Here is a 26,012-nt window from a genome sequence, read left to right as displayed (position 1 = left end):
ACTCACAGGCAACGCTGATTTACTGACTGGTGGGACATCTCGTTGACAATGTAGTCTTTGTTTCAACTTCTCTGGACATTCCTTCCGGTGCGTCAATTCATCATGGCGGCGCCAGTTACTCTGGGAGGGATAGTGGAGAAAAACATCACTGAAACGGGACAAATATTACCAGAATCCACATCTGGAGAACTGAAAAGATCTCAGTTTGGAACCCGTTTCCTGACAGACCCACGTCAAGTTTTTCAACATAACGCATGGTTCGTATTTTAGCATGCACACTACTGGTGGTAGTACACACACATCGATAGCCCTTGATCGTGATTCTCAGTTCCATTACATTACACAAGAGTCATTGGATGAAGGTGTCTTCTGTACATGGGTGTTTTGTTAAGAGCCCCAAGGCTTGGTCTGAACATTAACATGCATCGCTTGCTGTACGGCTTTGGAGGCATAAAAACATTATATTTAATCTCAGCGAGAAATCATAAAACATGGTAAATTGATACACACCTTTTGTATATAGGGTTATGGCTCCCACACGGCCATATTTCCATGTTACAGCGCTTGTTTACGGGAAACAGATTATTAGCTATCTGCGTCTTCAATCACCTGTGTGTAAATTTGCTTTTCAACAGAGCATGTAAGGTCCTTGGACTGTAAGGAGTAACTTTAGGCTCCGTCTATTATTGGGCTAACATATGGACAGAACATAACAGAACTAGGCATGGGTAGCATGTCTTCCTCTTGGTTTCTAGTGGTGTTGGTGTCCCATTCACTTTCAGGGACAATGTGGAGTGGACAGAGGAGCAAGAGGCTGCTGCCAAGAAGAAGGTCCAAGAAAACAGTCAGCCCCTCCCTCAAGAGAAGCAAGGTTGGTTCTGAACCAGAATCTGGGCTTACAGGAGACGTCGTCCTTTAAGCCCAGAAGCATCAATTTAACTTGCCATTCACCAGATTTTCAAGCTTAATAATGTCAAAATACATTTAGTACTTCCAAAAAAGGTCTAAATAAAAAGTTACATGCAACTGAAAAAATCTACCTCATTACTGCCATCAGAGATCTGTATATAATGTCTCGACTGACTGATCCACAAATCATCTTACGTCATAAGTAACGCCTCATTATTATTTGAAGATTAGTCAGTCAGTCACAATTTACCCATGACACATGGCAGTTTTAATCCTCCTGCCCGAAAGCATAGTGCCAACTGTAAAGTTTGGTGGAGGAGGAATATTGGTCTGGGCTGTTTCTCATGGTTCAGGCTAGGCCCCTTAATTCTATTGAAGGGAAATCTTAACGCTACAGCATACAATTACATTCTAGATGATTCTGTGCTTCAAACTTTGTGGCAACAGTTTGGGGAAGGCCTTTCCTGTTTCAGCATGATAATGCCCCTGTGCACAAAGTGAGGTCCATACAGAAATGGTTTGTCAGAATCGGTGTGGAAGAACTTGACTAGCCTGCACAGACCTCAACCCTATCGAACACCTGTGGAATGAATTGGAACGCTGACTGCGAGCCAGGCCAAATCGCCCGACCTCACTAATGCTCTTGTGGCTGAATTGAAGCAAGTCCCCACAGCAATGTTCCAACATCTTGTGGAAAGCCTTCCCAGAAGAGTGGAGGCTGTTATAGCAGCAAAGGGGGGGAACAATTCCATATTAATGCCCATGATTTTGGAATAAGATGTTCGACGAGCAGGTGTCCACATACTTTTGGTCATGTAGTGTAAGTACCAGAACAAGATATAGTATATGTAGTAGTCAATTTGCATCTTTTCCACTCATTTGAACAGAGGACTTTGACTGCAGGGCGAACGAGTACTGGAATGAATTCTACACCATCCATGAGAATCGCTTCTTCAAAGACCGCCACTGGCTCTTCACAGAGTTCCCTGAGCTGGCCCCACAGTGTCGCCTCAACCAGGACTCCTGTATTGGGGACCATAGAGCTGAGGACAGTGAATCACATGGTCTCGAACAGAGTCAGGGCCAAAGCAGTGAAGTCACCCCTCTGGCCCCTGTAGATGGTGACTTCCCTGGATCCAGTGCCATGTTTCGCATACTGGAGGTGAGGAATATTGTATCATAGTATGACTGCAGTATATGTTAGCTTGAGTGCCAGTCTGTTTGTGTTATGCCAACTCGTTGACACTCATTGTAATGTCAAACATGTTTGTCGTAAGAATGAGCAATAGAGTTGGCAAGAGCACAAACAGATATGGGACCAGCTAAGTATATGTGGCCCTCAGGCATAAAGTAGGCTAACCTATGCCCTTGTTTGATTCAATAGGTTGGCTGTGGTGTTGGCAACACCGTCTTTCCCATTCTGAAGACCAACAAGTGAGTGGTGGTTGGGACCACGTGTATTGAGCAGTCCCATTATGCAGTATGCAGCCTGATCAGTTTGACTTTGTATAGTAGCTACTACCCTCTTCGTATGCACATGCTGTATATCTGCTATTCAGATCTCAATATGTATTAGATGCAACCCTGTTCGCACCTCCATGTTCCGTGACCCTGTCTTCTTTGTGTGTGACAGTGACCCTGGGCTCTTTGTCTACTGCTGTGATTTCTCCAGCACCGCTGTGGAGCTGGTCAAGGTGAGAAGGAGAAATGCTTGATAGATGATGCCATTAGTTGGCTGATAAATAGATTTATTCATCTTGTCCCTTTCACTACCAGGCTAATTCAGAGTATGACCCCGGGCGCTGCTATGCCTTTGTTCATGACCTGGGTGATGAGGGAGCTATTTACCCTGTCCCAGACGCCAGCATGGGTGTTATAGTGCTCATCTTCGTGCTCTCAGCCCTGCATCCTGACAAGTAAGCCGCCCCTGTGTGACGTATGTGTGTTTGAGTGTAGCAACAATCAAGTGTGGCTGCGTGTGTGTGTGTGTGGCTGCGTGTGTGTGATAGGGAAAATGAAGTGCAATCAAATTCCCATGTCCTTCTTTTTCTCTGTCAGGATGCAGGCCTCCATCAGCAGACTGGCTCGGCTGCTGAAGCCTGGAGGAGTGCTGCTGCTCAGGGACTATGGGCGCTATGACATGGCACAGCTACGCTTCAAGAAAGGTTAGTTACCACAGGCACTCATGCGTGGGACTGTGTGGGATCAAATTGTATTGGTCACATACACATATTTAGCAGATGTTATTGCGGGTGTAGCAAAATGCTTATAAATTGTGATTAGCAATATGTTTTGGGGAAAATCTATTGAATTATTGAATGTGTTCTTTTTTCAGGAAGGTGTTTGTCAGATAACTTTTATGTCCGGGGTGATGGAACACGAGTCTATTTCTTCACACAAGGTAATAAATCAAATCAAAAGGCTAGTATGTACTGATTTTTAACAGTGGTAATTTGCAAGTCCGTTTTTTTATTCATTTTTTATTTAACCTTTATTTATCTAAGCACCTGGGGAAAACCAGAGCTGTGTAGACAAATGGCTGAGGGAACCCAATAGCAAACATGTCTAATGCTTTGCACACACATCACCCCTCAATCCATCTCCATGGTGTCCATCATCACAATGGTCTCATGGAGGTATCCCAATTCTATCCCTCCCTCCTAGGGGTTGCAGTCCCACATCTACCTCAGACACTAGACACTTTCTGTTTTTTTGTGTGTATAATATCTCCATGACATCTCTCTCCAGATGAGCTACATGACTACTTCAGTGAAGCGGGTCTGGAGAAGGTCCAGAACATGGTGGACCGACGGCTGCAGGTGAACAGAGGCAAGCAGCTGACCATGTACCGTGTCTGGATCCAATGCAAGTACCGCAAGCCTCATACCCAACCGCCAGAGACACAGGAGTGAGTCAGGAACAGCAGAGAGAACACTGTGGCTTATCATTGAACTAGTGTCTGAGGTAGATGTGGGACTGCAACCCCTGGGAGGGAGGGATAGAATTGGGATACCTCCATGAGACCATTGTGATGATGGACACCATGGAGATGGATTGAGGGGTGATGTGTGTGCAAAGCATTAGACATGTTTTTCTATTGGGTTCCCTCAGCCATTTGTCTTCACAGCTCTGGTTCCCCCCAGGTGCTTTCTCAGTCAGAGATAATGAATCTCTGACTGAGAGGTGGACATGACTCAGAAACAGAATATAGAGAAGGCTGATGCGCTAATGAAACCTGAACAAAGGTCTGGAAACCCAATATTCTAATGTTTACATTCAAGACTGTTTGCCATAATCCATTATTTTAGATCAATTGCACTGTATGAGTAAACTTTGTTTTTACATTCACACCTTCAAAATGATTAAAAAGCAGTGTGTAAACCCATCATTGTGACATGATTCTTTTCAGATAATTGCCTTCACTTCACATATCAAAAGATGATTGCATTTCTGTCTCCCTGAAACCTTATGGGCAGTTTTAGATTGCATGTAGCTAGTTTGTAAATCGACTTCAATTGGTCTACAGTCGGTTTTGTGGGCTGGCGTGGTTAGGGTGAAAGTGGAAAGACAAATTTGAACAATCTCACGAGAATAAAGGGAGATTTACCGATTATTGTTTACATTCCCCCAAAAAATGAGAAACCAAACCGATCCAGATTCAACTGAAATGATCGGAACAACACAACTTCCGTAACAGATTGTTGCTAGGGCGAGGAAGGTGAAGCCGAACACCAACTTTGTTCTGATTGAGTATAGAATTAGACCGAACATATCAGATCGGAGGACAAAATTATAACACAAAATAGCCACATTGTTGGATCATATTCGCGATGAAAAGGGCAAGTGATGGTCATTGTTCGGGATAAAATACCCCGAAAGAGGCATGGTACGGCCCTTGATGAAAGGAATGTAAACCTGGGGATACCCGTGTAGGGAGTGCGGAAAGGCGGGTTCAGGATACCCCAGGACTTCTAGGCCGAGAAGGGAACTATCCGTCGTTATTGGGTGGCCAAGCAGACGCTCGTCTCCTAACGGGTAACAAATCAACACCGAAGAACGGGGATTTGGATGAGGCCTCGTTTGGCAGTGTCGAGGTAGGGAGACAAGAATCTTGGACCAAAAAAGATTGGACAGTGGAAAATATAATTACAACAGGTAACCTTGGTCGAGTTGTATTAATGTTTTATTTCTAACATAAAACTTCGGGTTGGGTCATAATATTCCTGAAAAACAGCAGTTTTCATGTAGCTAACGTTAGCTAACTAGCTAACGTTACATGTTAATCGGACATTTGACATGTCGCTATCCATCACCCTTAACCTAGTAACGTTCGTTAGCTAACTAGTTATCTATCCCCCTCCTTAAATGTACCATTTTGCAAGTAGGTATATTTTGGAAACATTTTGTTTTTTAGTTACCTATCAGACATATTTGCCAACGAAGTGACCAACTTGCTAGTTACTAGTTAGCTGCACAAGGTGGCTAACGTCGGACGTTAGTTAGTTACTGTAGTTAACAAGCATTTAGCGTGGGGGGGGCTGAAATATTGACACATGTCAACTAATGTAATGAACACATGATCATGAGTCATGACAATGTCTGTCATGTTACTCTCGTTGTTAGTAGTTTGTCCCCTGCAAGTGGATGATGGCAAGCTGCCTGTATTCTCTGATCAGCTAGTTAGTTATCTAGCTAGTTGATTTGATATACTATTAACAAGTTGGTTGGTCGCTGGCCTGACCCTTCTTGCCAAAACGGTCTGCTTCGTCGCCTAGCTAGTTAGCTATGTGGCAAAATGACTCAATCAGATTCACGAATCTTATCACAATACTGTAATCACAGTTTTCAAACCATATTTGCTGAAATGTCCCATGTCAGCACTAGACTATGCACAGCTCTTGCCTGTTTAGTCTTTGCATGATTTGTTGTTGTTTATCAAGTTCTGTGTTGGAATCAGTAGTGGTGACTTTAGATTTTTTTTAAACAAAAAACAGGTGTGTCTAAGGTTATCCATGAGTCAGTTTCTGCGAATTTATAGTTGCATGCGTCAACACATTAATCTATAGGCAACCCTAAACTGGTTGTGTCACTAAATCCTCAAGCTGTTGTCAGAGGATTTCCAACCCCTTGTATTCTTACTCTGTATGATGTTTGTCTGTGCTATGGAAAGTCAACAGATCTGATATCAAATTGTGTGTTTCTTGCTCATTGTCCCTGCAGCCATGATGGAAGAACTGCACAGCCTGGACCCGCGACGCCAAGAGCTGCTGGAGGCTCGCTTCACTGGGGTCGGCGTGGCTAAGGTCTGTGTTACTGCACTATATCATTGGAGATGAGATAGGCCTATATAGGGTCCTGCTCCTTTGACACTCCACCCTTTCTACTAATGTAGGACTGACAACTAGATCTCAGTGTTGCACATTTACTTTGGGACCATATCTATCTTTCTTTGTCTCTCTCTCACCCCTTCTCTTTGTTTCTCCCTTGCTTTGTTTGATTCTCTATTTCTGGTTGAGCTTGGCCAGGGACCGGCTAGCCCCCTCCGCCTCTCTCGCTCTCTTGAGAATGTAGAGCTGTCTGTCTGTGTTTGTTGGCTGGTGTGATATGGTATCCTCTCCTACTGGCTCATGATGTGGCGGCTGCATATGCAAGTGCGGAGGGCTGCCAAGAAGGGAACGGGCAGGAGGGGGAAGTGGGGCAGGGAAGGGCAGGAATGCCAGTCACCCTCATACGCGTAGAAACCCTGACCAGATGTTATGGCAGTAGCGCTCTGGCTTTTGATTAGAGGTCCTGCCTGGTGGTGCTGAGGTAGACTCCATCTTAGAGAGCTGTCTTTGTGGAAAGTGATCCGGAGCCCAGAGAGTGAATCAGAGCCAGGACTGGGCTCTATGCCAGCCATAGGCAGAACTGAACCCAGAGCACGGTGCTGTCGCAGAGAAAATGGCGGCTCCCGCTAAAGCATCGCACCACGGCCGCCCCGTCTGACCAGGGTCCGTCTGACAGTTGCAGTGTGTTGAAAGACTGGGATAGAGAGAAAGGAAGTATTAGCCTAGAGAGAGATAAGAGATATATCCTGCCCTGGTGTTATAGGTCTGAAAGCCCCAAGATATAATAAGGGCAGCTCAGCCTGTCTCTCTCGACCTTGAACAGCCCTGTAGCTCTGCTCCCTATCAGTCATCCTGAGCAGCTTTATAAGCGTTGTGTGCGCTGCTTAAATCGGTCCAGAATTGGCGGCAGAGAGAAACGTGCTGTTTTTCAGCAAATTACCTGCAATTCTATGAATTTTGCATTGGAGCTGAGAGAATTTTGCTTTGTGAAAACACATTTCCTGCTATTCTAAGCGTTTCTGTGTTCTTATGCTTAAACATTATAACATAACCAATGGGGACCCCAATCGGGGCCCCTGGGCATGTACCCTGCATGCCCCGTCAGTAATCCAGCCATCTTTTTTGGAATTTTTTATTCTCCCTGACTGTCTAGCTAGTTTTTATTTTGGGGATTTCTTGTTCTCAAAGATTATATAACAAAATATATAGGTCAATTATATTTTCTACATACATTTTAAGGATGGACAGAAAGTATTTCGTTTAGCTGTGCCACTACCCAGTGAATACGGGGGAAACACTGAAAGCCCTCCAATACCCTGCCTCAGTAGTAGGATTTTGAAATTGTTTGAACAAGGCTGGAGAGAATGAGAATGAAATAATGAAAGTCGAGAGTGTGAGGGAGAAAAAGATTGAGAGAGAGACCTACTCCCACCTGCATTAGTTATGTCTGATGTTCAGCAATTTCAGGTTCAATTTAGTTAGAGGGAGCAGCATTATGTGCCCAGAATGACTAAGTATATTTCTCTGATATGGCAGAGCCTGGTGAATTCAAAAGTGAGTCATTTGAGTGACAGGCATCACCTAGGGAACAGACATTTAGAAATGATAGGGTAGTGTGGAGACGAATGGTGATGATATTAGCTCAACCCTATTCCTCTCTGACTCTCTTCTGCTCTCTCTTTCTCTCACAAACAATCACTCACCTTATCCGTTCACCAGAGAGTAGCCATGGGGAGAAACAGTCAGTCAAATGAAAGCAGAATGCATAATCCCCATCCCTCCCTTCCACACCCCTGGTTTAATTGTGAATTAAGTTTAGTCCCTCCCAGCCCTTGGCATATCCTTCCACTCTTTGTCTGACGTGTAATTGTGTGGGTTTGTTTGTTGTTTTTGAACAGGGTTCAGGCCACAATGAGTCATCCAATCAGAGCTTGTGCAGCGTGGGCTCTCTCAGTGACAAAGAGCTGGAGGTTAGTGTCCCACAGCAGTGACGCCATACATTTATTTCACTCTTGTTATATGATATTTTATACATCTTCCGCTGTCATAAAGTACAATGTGTTTCTCCTACTCTTTATCCAGACCCCAGAGAAAAAGCCCAACGACCAGAGAACGAGGAAGAGGAAAGCAGAGCCGTACGATGGCAGCCAAGGTGAGAGCTCGGTCTCCCTTCCTCCGTGATCTCTCTTTCACCTCAGTCGTGCCTTGCCGGCAGCCATTTTGTTGTCAGAATAGATCAACGCCCACAGATTCTCTGCCTTTTTTTTTCTCTTCTCCAGGGAAAGGAGGAGCAAGAGGACAGAAAATTAGTGATTATTTTGAGGTGAGTGTGCTCACTTTCTGGCAAAACGCACCCATAGCTTTGAATTCCTTTGCTCTTCTTCTGACTTTTCCATGAAATCTGTTAGTTTGCGGGTGGTAGCGGTCCTGGTACCAGTCCTGCCAGGAGTCTCCCTCCGGTTGTCCGCTCCTCCCCACAACATCACTCCCTCTCCAACCCCCCAGGCACGGTGAGCATGCTTCCTCACTTCCCTGTTCTTTTTCCTCCTCCCTTTTCACCCTATCTTTCTTTCTCCCCCGGTTCCTAACGAACCCATCGTGTCCTTCAAACTGACCTGAATGCAAAGCAGAATGTTACTGCGGTCCATGACATGATGTTAGTGGTATGTGTGGATGTCTTTGTATCCCAGATGCAGCAGGGCAGCCCGTCCTCTATGGGTTCAGCCAACACAGAGCACTCATCCTGTTCCCTAAAGCCTGTCTCCCTCTACATGAACCACAAAGCCACACAGGTAGCTGTTACCTTACACCATCTGTACAGATACACACAGCACTGGTGATTGTCTGTAATAACTCCAGTATAATATGACACATCTCTAATGATTGTTTGACTTCATCTCTCTTTCTCGTCCTCTGGTTCTCCTCCTGCAGTCTGACCTGACAGTAGAGAAGCTAACTGCTATGGAGAACAACAAGAACTCGGACCTGGAGAAGAAGGAGGGGAGGATAGATGACTTACTGCGGGTGGGAACACCTCTGCCATCAACTCGTCCTTGTTTTCCCATTCTGTCTTCTAATGGAAGAACTTGTTGTTGTGCCTCGTCATGAGACAGCATTATGCTCCAGACATGGAAACGGATCTCCTCAGAAAATAACATCTGACATTTTAAAACAGCTTTGTTTCATTAAAACGACTATTCGTTAATGGGATTTTGACCCGTTCTCTTTCAGGCGAACTGTGACCTTCGAAGGCAGTTGGATGAGCAGCAGAGGATGCTTGAGCGGTACAAAGAACGCTTGAACAAATGTGTGACCATGAGCAAGAAGCTGCTGATTGAGAAAGTGAGTTCTCCCTCTCTCCCTACAACAGGCTTGGGAGTCTAGAATAACTTAACCATGTCGATTTTCTTGACCAAGGACTAGCTTTCCCCAAGTATAACGTGCGTGTGTGTTCTCTCCCCCCAGTCGAAGCAGGAGAAGATGGCGTGTCGCGACAAGAGCATGCAGGACCGTCTTCGCCTGGGTCACTTCACCACCGTCCGACATGGTGCCTCATTTACAGAACAGTGGACCGACGGATATGCCTTTCAGAACCTTATCAAGTAAGGGTCACTCAAAAGCCTCTCTCACTCTGCATCTCATCCTCTCCTCCTTCATACTCCTCCTCTCTACCCTCCTCTGTGGTTTTTAATCTCTTTCTCTCTCTCATCCGCACTGACCCTCCCCATCACCTGTCTATCTGTCTGTGTCTCATCTCTAGGCAACAGGAGAGGATCAACTCCCAGCGAGAGGACATAGAGAGACAGAGGAAGGCCCTGGCCAAGAGGAAACCGCCCTCAATGGCCCAGACCCCGCCCCTTAGCCTGGAGCAGAACAAACGCAAGAGCAAGGCCAACGGAGCCGAGAGCGAAGCGTACGTTACCCCGCCTCTTCCATGTCCTCCCTTCAGCAGCCTCCACTGACAGAGATGTACTACATAAACCCACCACAGAAATATACACTATATAAGCCCACCACAGAGATATACTACATAAGTCCACCACAGAGATATACTACATAAGCCCACCACAGAGATATACTACATAAACCCACCACAGAGATATACTACATAAACCCACCACAGAGATATACTACATAAGCCCACTACATATATATACTACATAAGCCCACTACAGATATATACTACATAAGCCCACTACAGATATATACTACATAAGCCCACTACAGATATATACTACATAAGCCCACTACAGATATATACTACATAAACCCATCACAGATATGTACTACATAAACCCATCACAGAGATGTACTACATAAACCCATCACAGAGATGTACTACATAAACCCATCACAGAGATGTACTACATAAACCCATCACAGAGATGTACTACATAAACCCATCACAGAGATGTACTACATAAACCCATCACAGAGATGTACTACATAAACCCATCACAGAGATGTACTACATAAACCCATCACAGAGATGTACTACATAAACCCATCACAGAGATGTACTACATAAACCCACCACAGAGATGTACTACATAAACCCACCACAGAGATGTACTACATAAACCCACCACAGAGATGTACTACATAAACCCACCACAGAGATGTACTACATAAACCCACCACAGAGATGTACTACATAAACCCACCACAGAGATGTACTACATAAACCCACCACAGAGATGTACTACATAAACCCACCACAGAGATGTACTACATAAACCCACCACAGAGATGTACTACATAAACCCACCACAGAGATGTACTACATAAACCCACCACAGAGATGTACTACATAAACCCACCACAGAGATGTACTACATAAACCCACCACAGAGATGTACTACATAAACCCACCACAGAGATGTACTACATAAACCTACCACAGAGATGTACTACATAAACCCACCACAGATATTCTACATAAGTCCATCCTCAGAGATGTGTACATAAACCCACCACAGACCACTCAAGGCATTGCAATGGTGAGTTAAACAGTCAATGGGGTCAATAGTGTGGCCATGTAGAGAAAGAGGGGACCAGTACGGGGAAAAAAATGTATGAAATGTATGCATTCACTACTGTAAGTCGCTCTGGATAAGGGCGTCTGCTAAATGACTAAAATGTAAATTTTAGTTGTTTGAATGCATACATTTTCCCAGGTTTGGTTCTGTTTATGATGGTGAGTTTCTTCTTCCAGGTTATCACAGGCCGAGTATCACGAGCAAGAGGAGATTTTCAAACTAAGACTGGGCCATCTCAAGAAGGTAGTGTGCTGTTTTACATGCAATGTTTCTATATTTTGTGTATGTAGTTTGTGGACTGTATCTGTTGGTTCCTGTAAAAGTTGCTAATAAGCTTGCTGTGTATTGCAGGAGGAGGCAGAGATCCAGGCTGAGCTGGAGAGGTTGGAGCGAGTACGGAACCTGCACATCCGCGAGCTCAAGAGGATCCACAACGAGGACAACTCCACGTACGTGCTCTCTACCAGTGTTCTCTTATTTGTGTTCTCTCTGTTTGACTTTTAATCGAAATATGTCTGATTTCCGCAACAGGTTCAAAGACCACCCCACGCTAAACGACCGGTACCTACTGCTCTACTTACTAGGCCGAGGTGGCTTCAGTGAAGTTTACAAGGTGAGAGCACTCGGCCCGTTCATGAACTTCTATGGGCTACGTGGGACGCTAGCGTCCCACCTGCGGGACACAGCCAGTGAAATATCAGGGCGGCAAATTCCAAAACAACAAAATGTCATAATTCAACTTTCTCAAACATACAACTATTTTACACCATTTTAAAGATACACCTCTCCTTGATGTAACCACATTGTCCGATTTCAAAAAGGCTTTACAGTGAAAGCAAAACATTAGATTATGTTAGGAGAGTACATAGCCAAAAATAATCACACAGCCATTTTCCAAGCAAGGACATGTGTCAATAAAACCCAAAACACAGCTAAATGAATCACTAACCTTTGACAATCTTCATCAGATGACACTCCTAGTACATTATGTTACACAATACATGTATGTTTTGTTCGATAAAGTTCATATTTATATCCAAAAACAGCATTTTACATTGGCGCGTGATGTTCAGAAAATGTTTTCCCAACCAAAACTTCCGGTGAATGTGCACATCAATTTACAAAAATACTCATCATAAACGTTGACAAAATATATAACAATTATTTAAAGAATTATAGATAGACTACTCCTGGATGCAACCGCTTTGTCAGATTTTAAAATAGCTTTACGGAGAAAGCACATTTTTCAATATTCTGAGTATATAGCTCAGCCATCACAGAGAGCTATACAGACACCTGCCAAGTTTGGGGCAACCTAAACTCAGAATTAGTATTAGAAATATTATCTTACCTTTGCTGATCTTCGTCAGAATTCACTCCCAGGACTGCTACTTCCACAATAAATTTTGTTTTTGTTTGAAATAATCCATATTTATGTACAAATACCTCCGTTTTGTTCGTGCGTACAGATTACTTATCCAAAGGCATAACGCGCGAGTGCGGAACCAGAGACGAAAAGTCAAAATGTTCCATTACCGTACTTGGAAGCATGTCAAACGCTGTTTAAAATCAATCTTTATGGTATTTTTAACGTAAAATTGCGATAATATTCCAACCGGACAATAGCATATTCATTCAAGAAGAAAAAGAAGGAACGGCGCGCTCGCGTGACTGCGCATATCCAATCCCTTTGTTGCCAGGCAGACCACTCAGTAACTGAGCTCATATTATCTGCCCAGTAACAGGAGAATGCTCAAACCACTTTCTGAAGGCTTTTGACAGCCAATGGAAGACTTAGGAAGTGCAATGTAACCCCACAGATACTGTAGTTTCGAAAGGGACTAGAAAGAACTACAATTCTGAGATCCTCCACTTCCCGGTTGACTTTTTCTCAGGTTTTTGCCTGCCATATGAGTTCTGTTATACTCACAGACACCATTCAAACAGTTTTAGAAAGTTTAGAGTGTTTTTTTATCCAAATCTACTAATAATATATGCATATTCTAGTTTCTGGGCCAGAGTAGTAACCTGTTTAAATTGGGTACGTTTTTCATCCGGCCATGAAAATACTGCCCCCTAGCCCAGACAGGTTAACCTCTCTTGGGCAGGGGGCAGTATTTTCACGTCAGGATAAAAAACGTACCCAATTTAATCCGGTTATTACTCCTGCCCAGAAACTAGAATATGCATATAATTGTTTGATTTTGATAGAAAACACCCTAAAGATTCTAAAACTGTTTGAATGGTGTCTGTGAGTATAACAGAACTCATATGGCAGGCCAAAACCTGAGAAGATTCTATACAGGAAGTGCCCTCTCTGACCATTTCTTGGCCTTCTATAGCCTCTTTATCGAAAACAGAGGATCTCTGCTGTAACGTGACATTTTCTAAGGCTCCCATAGGCTCTCAGAAGGCGCCAGAACCAGGAATGATGACTCTGCAGTCCCTGGCTGAAAAACAGTAGGGGTTTTGGATAGTGGTCGAGCTGAGAACAATGACACGGGTGCGCGCGTGCATGTGAAGACACCATTTTCTTCTTTCAGTCTTTGAACGAAAACAACGTCTCCCGGTCGGAATATTATCGCTATTTTCCGAGAAAAATCGCATAAAAATTGATTTTAAACAGCATTTGACATGCTTCGAAGTACAGTAATGGAATATTTTGAAATTTTTTGTCACGACATGCGTCCGCGCTTCACCGTTCGGATAGGGACCTGAACGCACGGACAAAACAGAGGATATTTGAACATAACTATGGATTATTTTGAACCAAAACAACATTTGTGGTTGAAGTAGAAGTCCTGGGAGTGAATTCTGACGAAGAACAGCAAAGGTAATCCAATTTTTCTTATAGTAATTCTGAGTTTAGTGAACGCCAAACTTGGTGGGTGTCAAATTAGCTAGCCCGTGATGGCGAGCTATCTACTCAGAATATTGCAAAATGTGCTTTTGCCGAAAAGCTATTTTAAAATCTGACACCGCGATTGCATAAAGGAGTTCTGTATCTATAATTCTTAAAATAATTTATGTTTTTTTGTGAACGTTTATTGTGAGTAATTTAGTAAATTCACCGGAAGTTTTCGGTATGTTTGCTAGTTCTCAACGTCACATGCTAATGTAAAAAGCTGGTTTTTGATATAAATATGAACTTGATTGAACAAAACATGCATGTATTGTATAACATAACGTCCTAGGAGTGTCATCTGATGAAGATCATCAAAGGTTAGTGCTGCATTTAGCTGTGGTTTTGGTTTTTGTGACATTATATGCTAGCTTGAAAAATGGGTGTGTGATTATTTCTGGCTGGGTACTCTCCTCACATAATCTAATGTTTTGCTTTCGTTATAAAGCCTTTTTGAAATCGGACAATGTGGTTAGATTAACGAGAGTCTTGTCTTTTAAAATGGTGTAAAATAGTCATATGTTTGAGAAATTGAAGTTATAGCATTTTTAAGGTTTTTGAATTTCGCGCCACTCGATTCCACTGGCTGTTGACTAGGTGGGACGATTTCGTCCCACATACCCGAGAGAGGTTAACGTCACTGACCTTTTGTCATCATGGTTAAATGCATAGTTGTATACCCATTGAACTAAGTACAGCGACTACATAGTCCCCAAGGTTTTGTCATAATGATGAACTTTTGATGTTCACCTGAATCCATACGGTTTCATGTTGGTGCCAGGTTTCTCTCAGATATGATAACGATTAATGGATGTGATAGAATCATTTATTTGTAATTGATGTCATGTCTCTCACTTTTGAAGGCCTTTGACCTAACGGAGCAGAGATACGTCGCAGTCAAAATCCACCAGTTGAACAAGAACTGGAGGGACGAGAAGAAGGAAAACTACCACAAGTGAGTTCCCTTTTTCTTATCATAGACAGATCTTTTTTTCCTCAGAGTGATATGGGTAACAAAAGCACTTTGGTTTTAACATTGGACTTTAACGTGGTCTCTGTTTCAGACACGCATGTCGAGAGTATAGAATCCATAAGGAGCTGGACCACCCACGGATAGTCAAACTCTACGACTACTTTTCACTCGACACAGACTCGTAAGTCCCCCCTCCACCCAAAGAGCAGCAGAACATATCCAACACATCTTAGGAATAGAACGTGAGATTTTTGGGTGGTTTCTAGTTCCCGTGTTATTTCTTTCTTTCGACTCTATCCTACTGTTTTGAAACAGTACCTCACAGTTGGTTCCTTTGTCTCTCGTTGTGGAACAGGCTCTGTACGGTTCTAAACTAAAACAGTACCACACAGCCGATTCCACTCTCGTTGTTCTAGGTTCTGTGCGGTTCTGGAGTTAAACCGTACCACATCCTCTCTCGCTCTCTCTCTTTCTCGTTATGTCCCAGGATCTGTACGGTTCGAGATTTAATACACTAGCTCACCGTGGGTTCCTCTGTCTCGTTGTGTTCCAGGTTCTGTACGGTTCTAGAGTACTGTGAAGGGAACGACCTGGACTTCTACCTGAAGCAGCACAAGCTGATGTCGGAGAAGGAGGGCCGCTCCATCATCATGCAGATGGTCAACGCCCTCAAGTACCTCAACGAGATCCGCCCACCCATCATCCACTACGACCTCAAACCTGGTGGGTATACACAGCAGATCGCACGGACACTAGTATGGCAGCAGTTACACAGCAATATTAGTACCAGGTCTACACTTACACTGATGTGATCACTTACAGTACCAGTCAAACGTTTGGACACCTACTCATTCCAGGGTTTTTCTTTATTTTTACCATTTTCTACATTGTAGAATAATAATGACGACATAAAAACAATGAGATAACACATATGGAATCATGTAGTAACCAAAAAAGTGTTAAACAAATCAAAATATATTTGAGATTCTTCAAAGTAGCCACCCTTTGCCTTGATGACAGCTTTGCACACTCTTAGCATTCTCTCAACCAGCTTCAGCTGGAATGCTTTTCCAACAGTCTTGAAGGAGTTCCCACATATGCTGAGCACTTGTTGGCTGCTTTTCCTTCACTCTGCGGTCCAACTCATCCCAAGCCATCTCAATTGGGTTGGTCAGGTGATTGTGGAGGCCAGGTTATCTGATGCAACACTCCATCACTCTCCTTGGTCAAATAGCCATTACACAGTCTGGAAGTGTTTTGGATCATTGTCCTGTTGAAAAACAAATGATAGTCCCACTAAGCGTAAACCTGATGGGATGGCGTATCGCTGCAGAATGCTGTGGTAGCCATGCTGGTTAAGTGTGCCTTGAATTCTAAATAAATCACAGACAGTCACCAGCAAAGAACCATCACACCACCACCTCCATGCTTCACGGTGGGAACCACACATGCGGAGATCATCCATTCACCTACTCTGCGCGTCTCACAAAGACAGTGGTTGGAACCAAAAATCTCATTTGGACTCATCAGACCAAAAGGACCGATTTTTCACCGGTCTAATGTCCATTACTCGTGTTTATTGGCCCAAGCAAGTCTCTTCTTCTTATTGGTGTCCTTTAGTAGTGGTTTCTTTGCAGTAATTTGACCATGAAGGCCTGATTCACAGTCTCTTCTGAACAGTTGATGTTACTTTATTTGGACTGCAATTTCTGAGGTTGGTCATTTTCATCATAGCACTTGATGGTGTTTACAACTGCGCTTGAAGAAACTTTCAAAGTTCTTGAAATGTTCCGTATTGACTGACCTTCATGTCTTAAAGTAATGATGGACTGTTGTTTCTCTTTGCTTATTTGAGCTGTTCTTGCCATAATATGGACTTGGTCTTTTACCAAATAGGGCTATTTTCTGTATACCACCCTTACCTTGTCACAACACAACTGATTGGCTCAAACGCATTAAGAAGCAAAGAAATTCCACAAATTAACTTTTAACAAGGCACACCTGTTAATTGAAATGCATTCCAGGTGACTACCTCATGAAGCTGGTTGAGAGAATGCCAAGAGTGTGCAAAGCTGTCATCAAGGCGAAGGGTGACTACTTTCAAGAATGTCAAATATAAAATATATTTGGATTTGTTTAACACTTTTTTTAGGTTACTACATGATTCCATATGTGTTATTTCATAGTTTTGATGTCTTCACTATTATTCTACAATGTAGAAAATGGTAAAATAAAGAAAAACCCTGCAATCAGTAGGTGTGTCAACTTTTGACTGGTACTCTACGTGTAAAGCAAGTTGAAACGATGACAGCAGATTAAAACGAGACAAGATAGCTGAGTGAAAGGTATCTTTTGTCTCTTAAGGCTGGTTTACAGTTGGTCTATCGACATCGACAGTCTGTAGACTGTTGTCGCAGTGACATCATGAATGTTCTATCTTCGTCCGACATCAAACTTGTTGTTGTTATGATATGCATGACAGCAGCCTGGTGGTCCAAATAGCATAACTGGTGTATTTTAACACCAATAAATCCATCCGTTTGGGTTACTGGCCCAACGCTCTAACCACTAGGCTACCCTTTTAGTACATTTTTATTCATTATTACAGGAAAATAAACTCCCAACAATCTTTCAAGGTAATGGCAAGCTTATTACAGAAAATAGCTTACAGTTGTGTGTGACGTAATAAATGCAGGGCATTCTACAGGATAATTATTTTACTTGTCTCGTTGCTGTCGCAATCAGGTAACCATGAGAACACACTTATCTGTCTGCGACAAGTAAACCAAAAAGTCTCAGTGACTGTCTATAGACATTCTACTGGAGTGTAAATTAAATGTTGTTTTGACCAGCGAAACTTGTCGCATATGAATTGTCTACAGACATGTCGTTAGACCAAGTATATAAACCAGCCTTGACAGTATATTACTGACAAATGTCCTTCATGTTCATTGTGACCTTTTGTCTTAACCTCTGACTTGTCGTTTCCTCAGGCAACATCCTCCTGGTGAACGGCACAGCCTGTGGGGAGATCAAGATCACCGACTTCGGCCTGTCCAAGATCATGGACGACGACAGCTACAACTCAGTGGACGGGATGGAGCTGACCTCGCAGGGTGCAGGGACCTACTGGTGAGGCGCTGCACAAACTAGAACAATAGAATGACTATCTTGTTTGGATGATTATTATTGTGGAAAGAGTGTTGCTCTAAGCAATGATCTTCCCTTGCAGGTACCTTCCCCCAGAATGCTTTGTGGTGGGTAAAGAGCCTCCTAAAATCTCCAACAAGGTGGACGTGTGGTCAGTGGGAGTCATCTTCTACCAGGCTCTGTATGGACGCAAGGTAATGCAAGCACACACACACTACTAACTCCTCTCAGAATTGTATTCATACTCTTCATATTCCATTTAATAAGAGATGATGATGTTTTGTGTTGCTAACTTTAGCCTTTTTTCTCTTTCTTTGTCTTCCCCTCCAGCCCTTTGGCCATAACCAGTCTCAACAGGACATCCTGCAGGAGAACACCATACTGAAGGCAACAGAGGTGCAGTTTCCCCCCAAACCAGTGGTCACCCCAGAAGCTAAGGTACTACTTGTTTTCTTTCTCTGTCTGTCCTTCCCTCACCTTTTTGTCATTTGTTAGTCCATTCCTTAAATTCTTCCTCACCTGATGTTGTTTCTCCATCCCTCTTTCATTGGCCTGTTGCTTCACACATCCATCCCTTTCTGCTCTGTGCACAAATTATTTACCTGTCACAACGTCTCTAAATGTCCCCTCCTTATCTCTCTCCAGGCCTTTATAAGGCGCTGTCTGGTCTACCGGAAGGAGGACCGTATCGATGTGCACCAGCTAGCCAGTGACCCCTTCCTCATGCCTCACATCCGCAAGTCTGTGGCCACGTCCGGGGCCTCTGGCACGGCTATCCCCTCCACCTCCAGCTCCTCCAACAGCAGCGCCTCAAACTGAGCCCTCACTATCTATCTCACTATGAACTGACTGACTGACCTAAGTGGAAGGTGGAGGTGGGGGTGGCTGCCTGATTCAGCCCCCTCATCACTTCCCATCCTGCTATGTCCTGCAACGGGCTCAGCACCCCAGAGAAACCTCTGGGGTGCAGACAGGGGGAGCGTGAGGAATCATGGATGAGGTGGAGAGGTGGGGTAATCAGTGTTCCAACTGCAACCTGGAGCCCTCCACGTCCACCCACCCAGCTTCCCTGTCTCTCCCTCCCCTGAGGAGTGGTGTTGTTCTGGGGGTCAAAGCCCTAGGGTCCCCCCACAGTGAGGGGACATGGCACTGAGCTGAGGAGAAATGGGGAAAATTCAACAATTTTAAGATGAAAAGAATGGAACAGGGCTGCATTAGCTTTGAGAAATGGAAGGGACTGTTGGAAGACTGTTTTCCATCTCATACACCCACGCACCCACCATGCCTCGGAGTCGTCCCAGATGCTCTGGGTTCTCCTTTTGATAAATGCTTTGGTTGTCATCCAACCCCCTCCCCTGACTGACAGTACCAGTCTAGCCTGCCTTTAGACTGGACCTGAACAAGACCTATGGCGTTCATTCATTTAAGCCACTCTCCTGGGTCCAGGTAGTTTTTGAAGGGAGGCATACCCCCCCTGTCTGTTTTAAATCCTGTGACCAAAGCTTAAGACTTCCAGATGGTGGCACTGTTCCGCTACAGTTTTTATATTGGTTCTAGTTGTGTTACATGATATATGAAGTGGAAAACTAATGAATGGTCCCTTTTTTAAGAATTGTTACTTTTACATTTTCCCAATTTTAAGGAAAAAAAGCAATTGGTGGTTTTTAAATTTCTTTAGTTTTTTTGCCCTATTCTCGTTTTAGTAATTCCCCCTTCATAAAAACACATATTTATTTAGGTCTGTTTTAATGAATTTTTTGCCAATAAAATGCAAGGGACTGGTTTACTCATTGTACTGTTGGGAGGAGATTGGGCCTTAGCAGAGAATTGCATAACCCATTAAATACTATTGGTTAAACTGTGCGATCTGAGTGTTTGTGGGGGTGTTAGTTCTGGTTGGGTTGTTTACTCTCAGAAGGCTCGGCAAGCTCATTTCTCTACATCAACAACACAAAGCACACTTATGTAATATTTATTATCTGTAACCTGGAGGGTCCAGGGGAAAAGGGAAACCGGGAAGACACAGGAACAGCTGGAGGTCTATCGAGGAAGAACTAAAATAATCAAGAACATCTTTGAAAGGGGCATCAGGTAGCCCAGCGGTTAAGAGCTTTGGGCCAGTAACCAAAAGGTTGCTGGTTCAAATCCCAGAGCTGACCAGGTGAGAAATCTGTCAACGTGTCCTTAAGCAAGGCACTTAACCCTAATTTCTCCTGTAAGTCGTTCTGGATAAGAGCGTCTGCTAAATGACTAAAATATCAAATTAATATAACGAAGTGGGGGAAACCAAACCTGATGGAGAAGTTTGAATAACCTAAAGATGGGTTGGCTGACAACACCATGAGAATGTGGACGCATCAATGAGGCAAAGGCCATGTGGTGGTATGATTCCAATAGCTAACAACCATGTGGGGGTTCGTAGATGGCTAGTTTCAGCTCGTTGTACCATTGTTGATACTGTGTTGAGGTGTTTTGACTAATGTCTATGCTGATATGGCTCAAATTCGCTAGCTAACCAACAACTGTAATGATGTATTTGAGAGACAAGTGCTCCTTGTGGAAATGTATTTATGTTTTCAATAAACATTTTGAGACAAAATATAGTTTACATGTCAACAATCTAAGCCAACCCTGTCTGTTTTGCCCCATTTTTGCTTGTGTTAAGTTTTGTTGCTAAACATCCAACCCGTCTATACTCCCCAGGGGTTCTCAAAGTGGGGTCCACAGACCCTGAGGTACTGAAGAGGATCCGCGGTCAGATCTCAATCTCCCTATACACTATATCATTTTTACATTCCATTTTTTTTAATGAATATTACAAACAGATTGAATTAATTTTGGCCAAGAGATCTGTAGAATAGGTTAAGAGGGTGTAATACAATGTAACATGATTCATCTACAAATGATGTTCTTAATTAACCCTGGGAAACATGGGCCTGGATATTGGTATTCACAGTACTCCACCAATTATCAACTCCATCCTAATTTTATTTGATGTAAATGCACTGTAATTTAAGCTTTAAAACGGCAACGTTTTCTCTCTGCCTCAAGACAGAAAACCGCAACAACAACAAAATCTTCTCTCCGATGCCAGGCGATGGACCTTTAAAATGGTTTGCCCGGCCATGCACTGCCAAAGTCATAGTAGAACTCCTTGTATGCTATTTTAAAAACAAAAATCTTACTCCAGTTGTGTTCTGATTATGAGGGGGTCCCCGATGAATTTGTTGTCACAAAAGGAGTCCCCATCCAAAAAAAGTTTGAGAGCCCCTGAAGTAATTATATTTCAACTGTCACATTATTGAATGAATGATTGGGCTCACGTAGTGCTGAATTGATGCCATGAGCGAAGATCACTCTACCATTGAACCACACTGGTATAAAATGCATGGGTAGGCCATAGAGATAGAATCTCGATCTAGTTCTGTGGGTAGGCTACTACCTTGCACGGTGCATTCACACGTTGTTTAAAATGTGTGTTAAACTGAGTGTGGTTGTGTGCAGTGCACTGCCAAAGCCACAGATCAATAATGATCAGTGGAGAGGGAGACAGACAGGGCCCTGAGCCATGCATACTGCTAATGGTCCAACAATGACTGTGTTCACAAGAGAGAGGATGAAGCTAACACATCAGTCACACCAGCTTTGTACTGTTAGGCTACTTGTGCAGATTGTGCACTACACACATACATTATCCACCAATGTAAGATTGTTCTGATTGATGCATCATTCTTGCATTTCCCAACAGATTGACATTGGATTGTTTCCACTCTCCCCAACATCCACCACTACCAATCCCCAACACAGAATCCTTCCAGGGGTGAATATGTGGACCATGGCAGTTTAATTGATTCACGAGGAAGGGACAGCAATACTGTGATAATTTAATAATCCAGAATTGTGGAGGCCAAGAAGCCATCACTTTAGTAATTTTTACACATATTTATGAGTTGGCTTTGGGTCTCTGGTTTTGGAATGGGAAGTAAAACTGTTTCTTGTTGCAATCTCACTTGGATGATCTGTGTGCATAACTGTCACCCCACAGCTGCTTTCTTTGGGAAATGATTATATGAGCCAGAATCAAGTAAAATAAAAATGTCTGTTTTCAATCTGTCGTTTTAAAATAAGCCAAATCAAGTGTCTATAGGTGTAATATATATATATATATATATATATATATATATATATATCTGTAAAACCAATACCTTATTTTGAAGGAAACGGATAGGCCTAGGCTAGCTAGGCTACATATTTGCAGCATATAACGTATCACAAGCAGGGATGTTGTTACAATGTAACAGCGGGGCGGAGCTCAATAAAATGCAAGATAATAATGTTGCATGTCTGAGATTCTGACACAATGTTGCATATCTGCAGTACAGTGTATCTAGTTTGTGCACAACTGTGTGTGAATGTGAGGCGGGCTAGAGTATGGTGACGCTGACGCAACGCGTCTGCTAACTTCAGTTTTAATGACGCGCTAAAAAGACACAGAGCCCACTCTACTCCTCCTCTCATCTGCACCCCATCATACTCACCACCACTCTACCCATCCGTCCCGAAAGGAAAGCTCTCCAGAAATTGCTCCGATTTACAGTTTGCTGAGCAATAGTGGGCATGCCACGCTGCGACCGAAACAAGGATTCGAGGAGAACATGGAAAAATTGCCTTCACTTTTACAAATGCACTTTATATTTATTCATCTTCAGTCTGGAACTAAACAGCAGCGTTTCAGGTAAGATCAATATGTTGCTGTCGAATGCTTCTCGGCTTTTCATTCAAGGAAAACTCTGGAGACCGAGAGTCGCAGACTCTCTTTGTTATGGCATGTCTGAATATCCACCTAAAACTTATTTCGGTTTTTTTTTTTTGGGGGGGGGGGGGGGGTTAGGAGACCTGGTGGAATTTTAGGGGTACTTTTTATCCGAACTTCACTGATGCATTGGAATGCCACGAAAGTCCGAATTCTGAGTGTAACCAGATGTGTGTGTGTGTGTGTGTGTGTGTGTGTGTGTGTGTGTGTGTGCGGGAGGGGGACGGGGGGGAGGCGTTGTATGTGTTTTCTCGTTTGGAAACTTAAAGTGACGTTCTAATATACCTATAGATACTTTCTTTGGCATCTTCTTTGGAAATGTAAAATTGTAGATATGTCCCACACATCCGTGTCCTTCCTTTGTAAGCTGGTATGGGACTGACGCGTTGCATATATTTGGCACCTCGGGGGCAGATGTGACCTTTACATCCTGTTATACAATTACGTCCATCTCTTCTCCTTCCCCGTGTGCCGTGTAGGCCTATGGACACGACAGTGACCTCTCGCTTTTGAACGCTGACCTGCCTTACTCCTAGGCATGCTATGGGTCGATTTAACATTACATCTAGGTTTATATGAATGAAGACAGATAACACTAGGCTATAAAAGTTATTTCAAGAAATACCACACTGTCTCATTGAAATGAAGACAAAGTAGTCCCAGTAACCAACTTGACAGGGTAGACAGCTTTGGAGGTGGGCCAAACTAAAAACAAGGTTTTTTTCCCAATTAAATTCTCAGTTCCTCCCATGTGGAAACATAACTTAAACTTACTTGGCCGATCCTATATCACAAATCCAGAGGGAATTGAACTTTCAACAAGATGTATTCAGTTCTTTGATACGGAGGTCTACACCAGAACATACATTGTGTGTAATGCGGTCAGAATTAGTTCAGTTAGTACAAGGGAGGGAAAACAGTATCAACAAAGCTGAGTATGATGATTCAAGGTGATGAAGTCAAGAAGATGATCATATACTGTAATTCACCAGGTTCTGTTATTACTGTATTATTACAGTCATTGCTTTTGTTTTCTGTGTGATTTCATTGAAAGCACAGTTGTGTCAGCTCTCAACACGTCATGTAGGGCCAGATATATTGTGGTGTCTAACTGTAACACCTGCAGTGTGGATGGTACTGGGTTTGTTTGCCAACTGCAAAGGCAAGGCAGATCTCTCATTCACATGCTTTCATTCTTATTTTCCTCCATATCTATTTATTCTGTCTTTTAGACACTTATTCACACCCTGAGGTCTACCTGAGTGTACAGGTCTCAGAACAATCCCTATCTCCTGGGGCTCGGTCTTACCTTTAGGATCATGGAGGAATTTCAGGTACCACCCCTGTGTCTTTGGACTCAAGCTGTACAGAAAGCAGGAAGCCAACAGCCTGATCAGCCCCTAAAAAATCCCACCCAACCATCCACTAAAGGGCTGATCAGCCCCTAATAAATCCACCCACTCACTGCTGCTTCTCCTCCCCTCCCACAGAGATGTTTCCTGGGAGGGGGCCTACCACCTCTCTAGCAGTTTCAGAGGCTGGCCTGGACCGTCATAAAATAAATAGAAACAAACACACTAACAGGCTGGAATGTCCTGTCTATTTGTTGGTTGCTGTTTTTACTGGACAAGGAGATGTTCTGTTTTTACAAAGCTTACCCGGAAAACAAGCGTCCCCTTTCATCGCAAACATCTGTCAAAATAAGAAAAAGGTTCAAGGACAATCCTTTGGTCCCACCACCACACCTTCATCTAGACCTGGGGGGCTTTAACCTGATACCAGAATCTATTATCATTGTTGTTCTTATCCAATAACATTCACCCACACTTTTACTCAATTTTGCTTCAACATCTATGGGAGTAAAATATTTGTTATCTCAAATTTCTATCCCAATATGGTTCCCAGTCCCAGTGCCTCCATCTCTACAGTACGTCTCACCTCAGTGTGGATCAAGTCAGTCACCTTTGTTTCATGTACCTCAGCCTCCACTGGCCCCCCTGGACCTCTGTGCTCCAGCTCCAGTGCCCTGCTCACACCCCCACGCCCATCAACACACCGACCGGAGTTGGAGGAGAAGAAGGTGGTTCTGGGAACATCAACCTCTCTGCTCTTGGCTCCTCATGTTCCGTTGTTCTTGGCTGCAGGTTTAAGCCGCTCTCTTTTGCAGCAGGAAACTGGCATTGGTCTGAGCAGGGTGACGGGGCAGGGAGTGGGAGAGAGGGAGAGGAGGGATCAGGCTAGATGGGTGTTGTTCTGGTTGTACTTTCCCAAGGTTTAACTTTCGTCAAGATTCGGTGAAGCTGTTGATCTGTGCTTTACTGTATTCACATCAAACACTTTCAAATCCGCTGCTGGAATTACATTTGATGTTTGTCTTTTACTTAGCAGAGCCGTCTGAGGTTGAACCAACACTTCAAACACAGCTGCAAGGGCCCAGGTGTGAACACTTTGAGAAGTTAGAGCTGCTACTTCACATCAGTAACATCAGTGCCCAGCTTGTTGGGTACTAGTCATGTCCTGTGGGAAATTAGTCATCAAGGTCTAATAGGTAGTCTCAGTTTTACTGCCTTGGTAGCAACAGAAAACCAACAATCCTTTTGTTGTGGCTCTGATTCTCATCATGACAAAAGACTAAATGACATCAGGCTGCTTTTAATAACATGTACGTCTCCTAAAAACTCCTCTTGCCACACTGTCGTTGAGTGTTGCTAAGCCAAGCGTTAGCATGGCCAAAAGCATCGTTATGTAAGCCTTGTCAAGGAAATCACCCACCACTGGAAGCAGCACTGCTTACTTCAGAGCATCCGGCTTAAAGTCAGTGCTGTAGATGTCCAAAATGAATTCATTGTTCTGTACAGTGTTTTGACACATTTGGGAAAGGCAAAGTTGATCCTGTAAT

At 43.5% G+C, this 26,012-nt stretch overlaps 3 protein-coding genes across 4 annotated transcripts in view; all 3 read left to right on the top strand.

Moving 5' to 3' along the window:
• The first annotated feature begins 65 nt into the window (after window positions 1-65).
• On the top strand, window positions 66-4,294 carry mettl2a (methyltransferase 2A, methylcytidine). The gene is made up of 9 exons (XM_029727581.1): window positions 66-257; window positions 783-871; window positions 1,797-2,071; window positions 2,294-2,343; window positions 2,543-2,603; window positions 2,686-2,825; window positions 2,968-3,074; window positions 3,245-3,310; window positions 3,658-4,294. The coding sequence occupies exons 1-9, from the start codon at window positions 103-105 to the stop codon at window positions 3,819-3,821; spliced, it is 1,107 nt and encodes a 368-aa protein (XP_029583441.1). The 5' UTR covers window positions 66-102; the 3' UTR covers window positions 3,822-4,294.
• A 118-nt stretch (window positions 4,295-4,412) lies between these two features.
• Window positions 4,413-19,119, top strand: LOC115171081 (serine/threonine-protein kinase tousled-like 2). The gene is made up of 21 exons (XM_029727580.1): window positions 4,413-5,064; window positions 6,130-6,212; window positions 8,135-8,206; window positions 8,319-8,388; window positions 8,516-8,559; window positions 8,645-8,746; window positions 8,927-9,028; window positions 9,168-9,260; window positions 9,468-9,578; window positions 9,702-9,838; window positions 9,997-10,149; window positions 11,452-11,518; window positions 11,627-11,724; window positions 11,807-11,888; window positions 15,041-15,132; window positions 15,242-15,331; window positions 15,704-15,873; window positions 18,144-18,282; window positions 18,383-18,494; window positions 18,631-18,738; window positions 18,946-19,119. Exons 2-21 carry the CDS (start codon window positions 6,132-6,134, stop codon window positions 19,117-19,119), a joined length of 2,097 nt encoding a protein of 698 aa, XP_029583440.1. The 5' UTR covers window positions 4,413-5,064; window positions 6,130-6,131.
• A 3,613-nt stretch (window positions 19,120-22,732) lies between these two features.
• LOC115171080 (C-type mannose receptor 2) overlaps window positions 22,733-26,012 on the top strand; it is a 35,590-nt gene continuing 32,310 nt past the window's right edge. For both annotated transcript variants that reach the window (XM_029727579.1, XM_029727578.1), the window contains exon 1: window positions 22,733-23,035. In XM_029727579.1, the coding sequence (XP_029583439.1) occupies window positions 22,918-23,035 (118 nt within the window). In that variant the 5' untranslated portion in view covers window positions 22,733-22,917. The remainder of the gene's footprint in view (window positions 23,036-26,012) is intronic.

This window comes from Salmo trutta, chromosome 32 (assembly GCF_901001165.1).
Source record: "Salmo trutta chromosome 32, fSalTru1.1, whole genome shotgun sequence".
Taxonomy (NCBI): domain Eukaryota; kingdom Metazoa; phylum Chordata; class Actinopteri; order Salmoniformes; family Salmonidae; genus Salmo; species Salmo trutta.
The sequence above is the reverse complement of the archived record's forward strand: the minus strand, read 5'-3'. Positions and strand labels throughout refer to the sequence as shown.

Bases quoted from the DNA above. Each gene is read 5' to 3' on its own strand.
- mettl2a (XM_029727581.1), top strand. From the start codon at position 103: ATGGCGGCGCCAGTTACTCTGGGAGGGATAGTGGAGAAAAACATCACT. The intron at 2,072-2,293 runs GTGAGGAATATT...TTGATTCAATAG, and splicing joins CCATGTTTCGCATACTGGAG to GTTGGCTGTGGTGTTGGCAA. The intron at 3,311-3,657 runs GTAATAAATCAA...ATCTCTCTCCAG, and splicing joins AGTCTATTTCTTCACACAAG to ATGAGCTACATGACTACTTC.
- LOC115171081 (XM_029727580.1), top strand. From the start codon at position 6,132: ATGATGGAAGAACTGCACAGCCTGGACCCGCGACGCCAAGAGCTGCTG. The intron at 8,207-8,318 runs GTTAGTGTCCCA...CTCTTTATCCAG, and splicing joins TCAGTGACAAAGAGCTGGAG to ACCCCAGAGAAAAAGCCCAA. The intron at 9,579-9,701 runs GTGAGTTCTCCC...CTCTCCCCCCAG, and splicing joins AGAAGCTGCTGATTGAGAAA to TCGAAGCAGGAGAAGATGGC.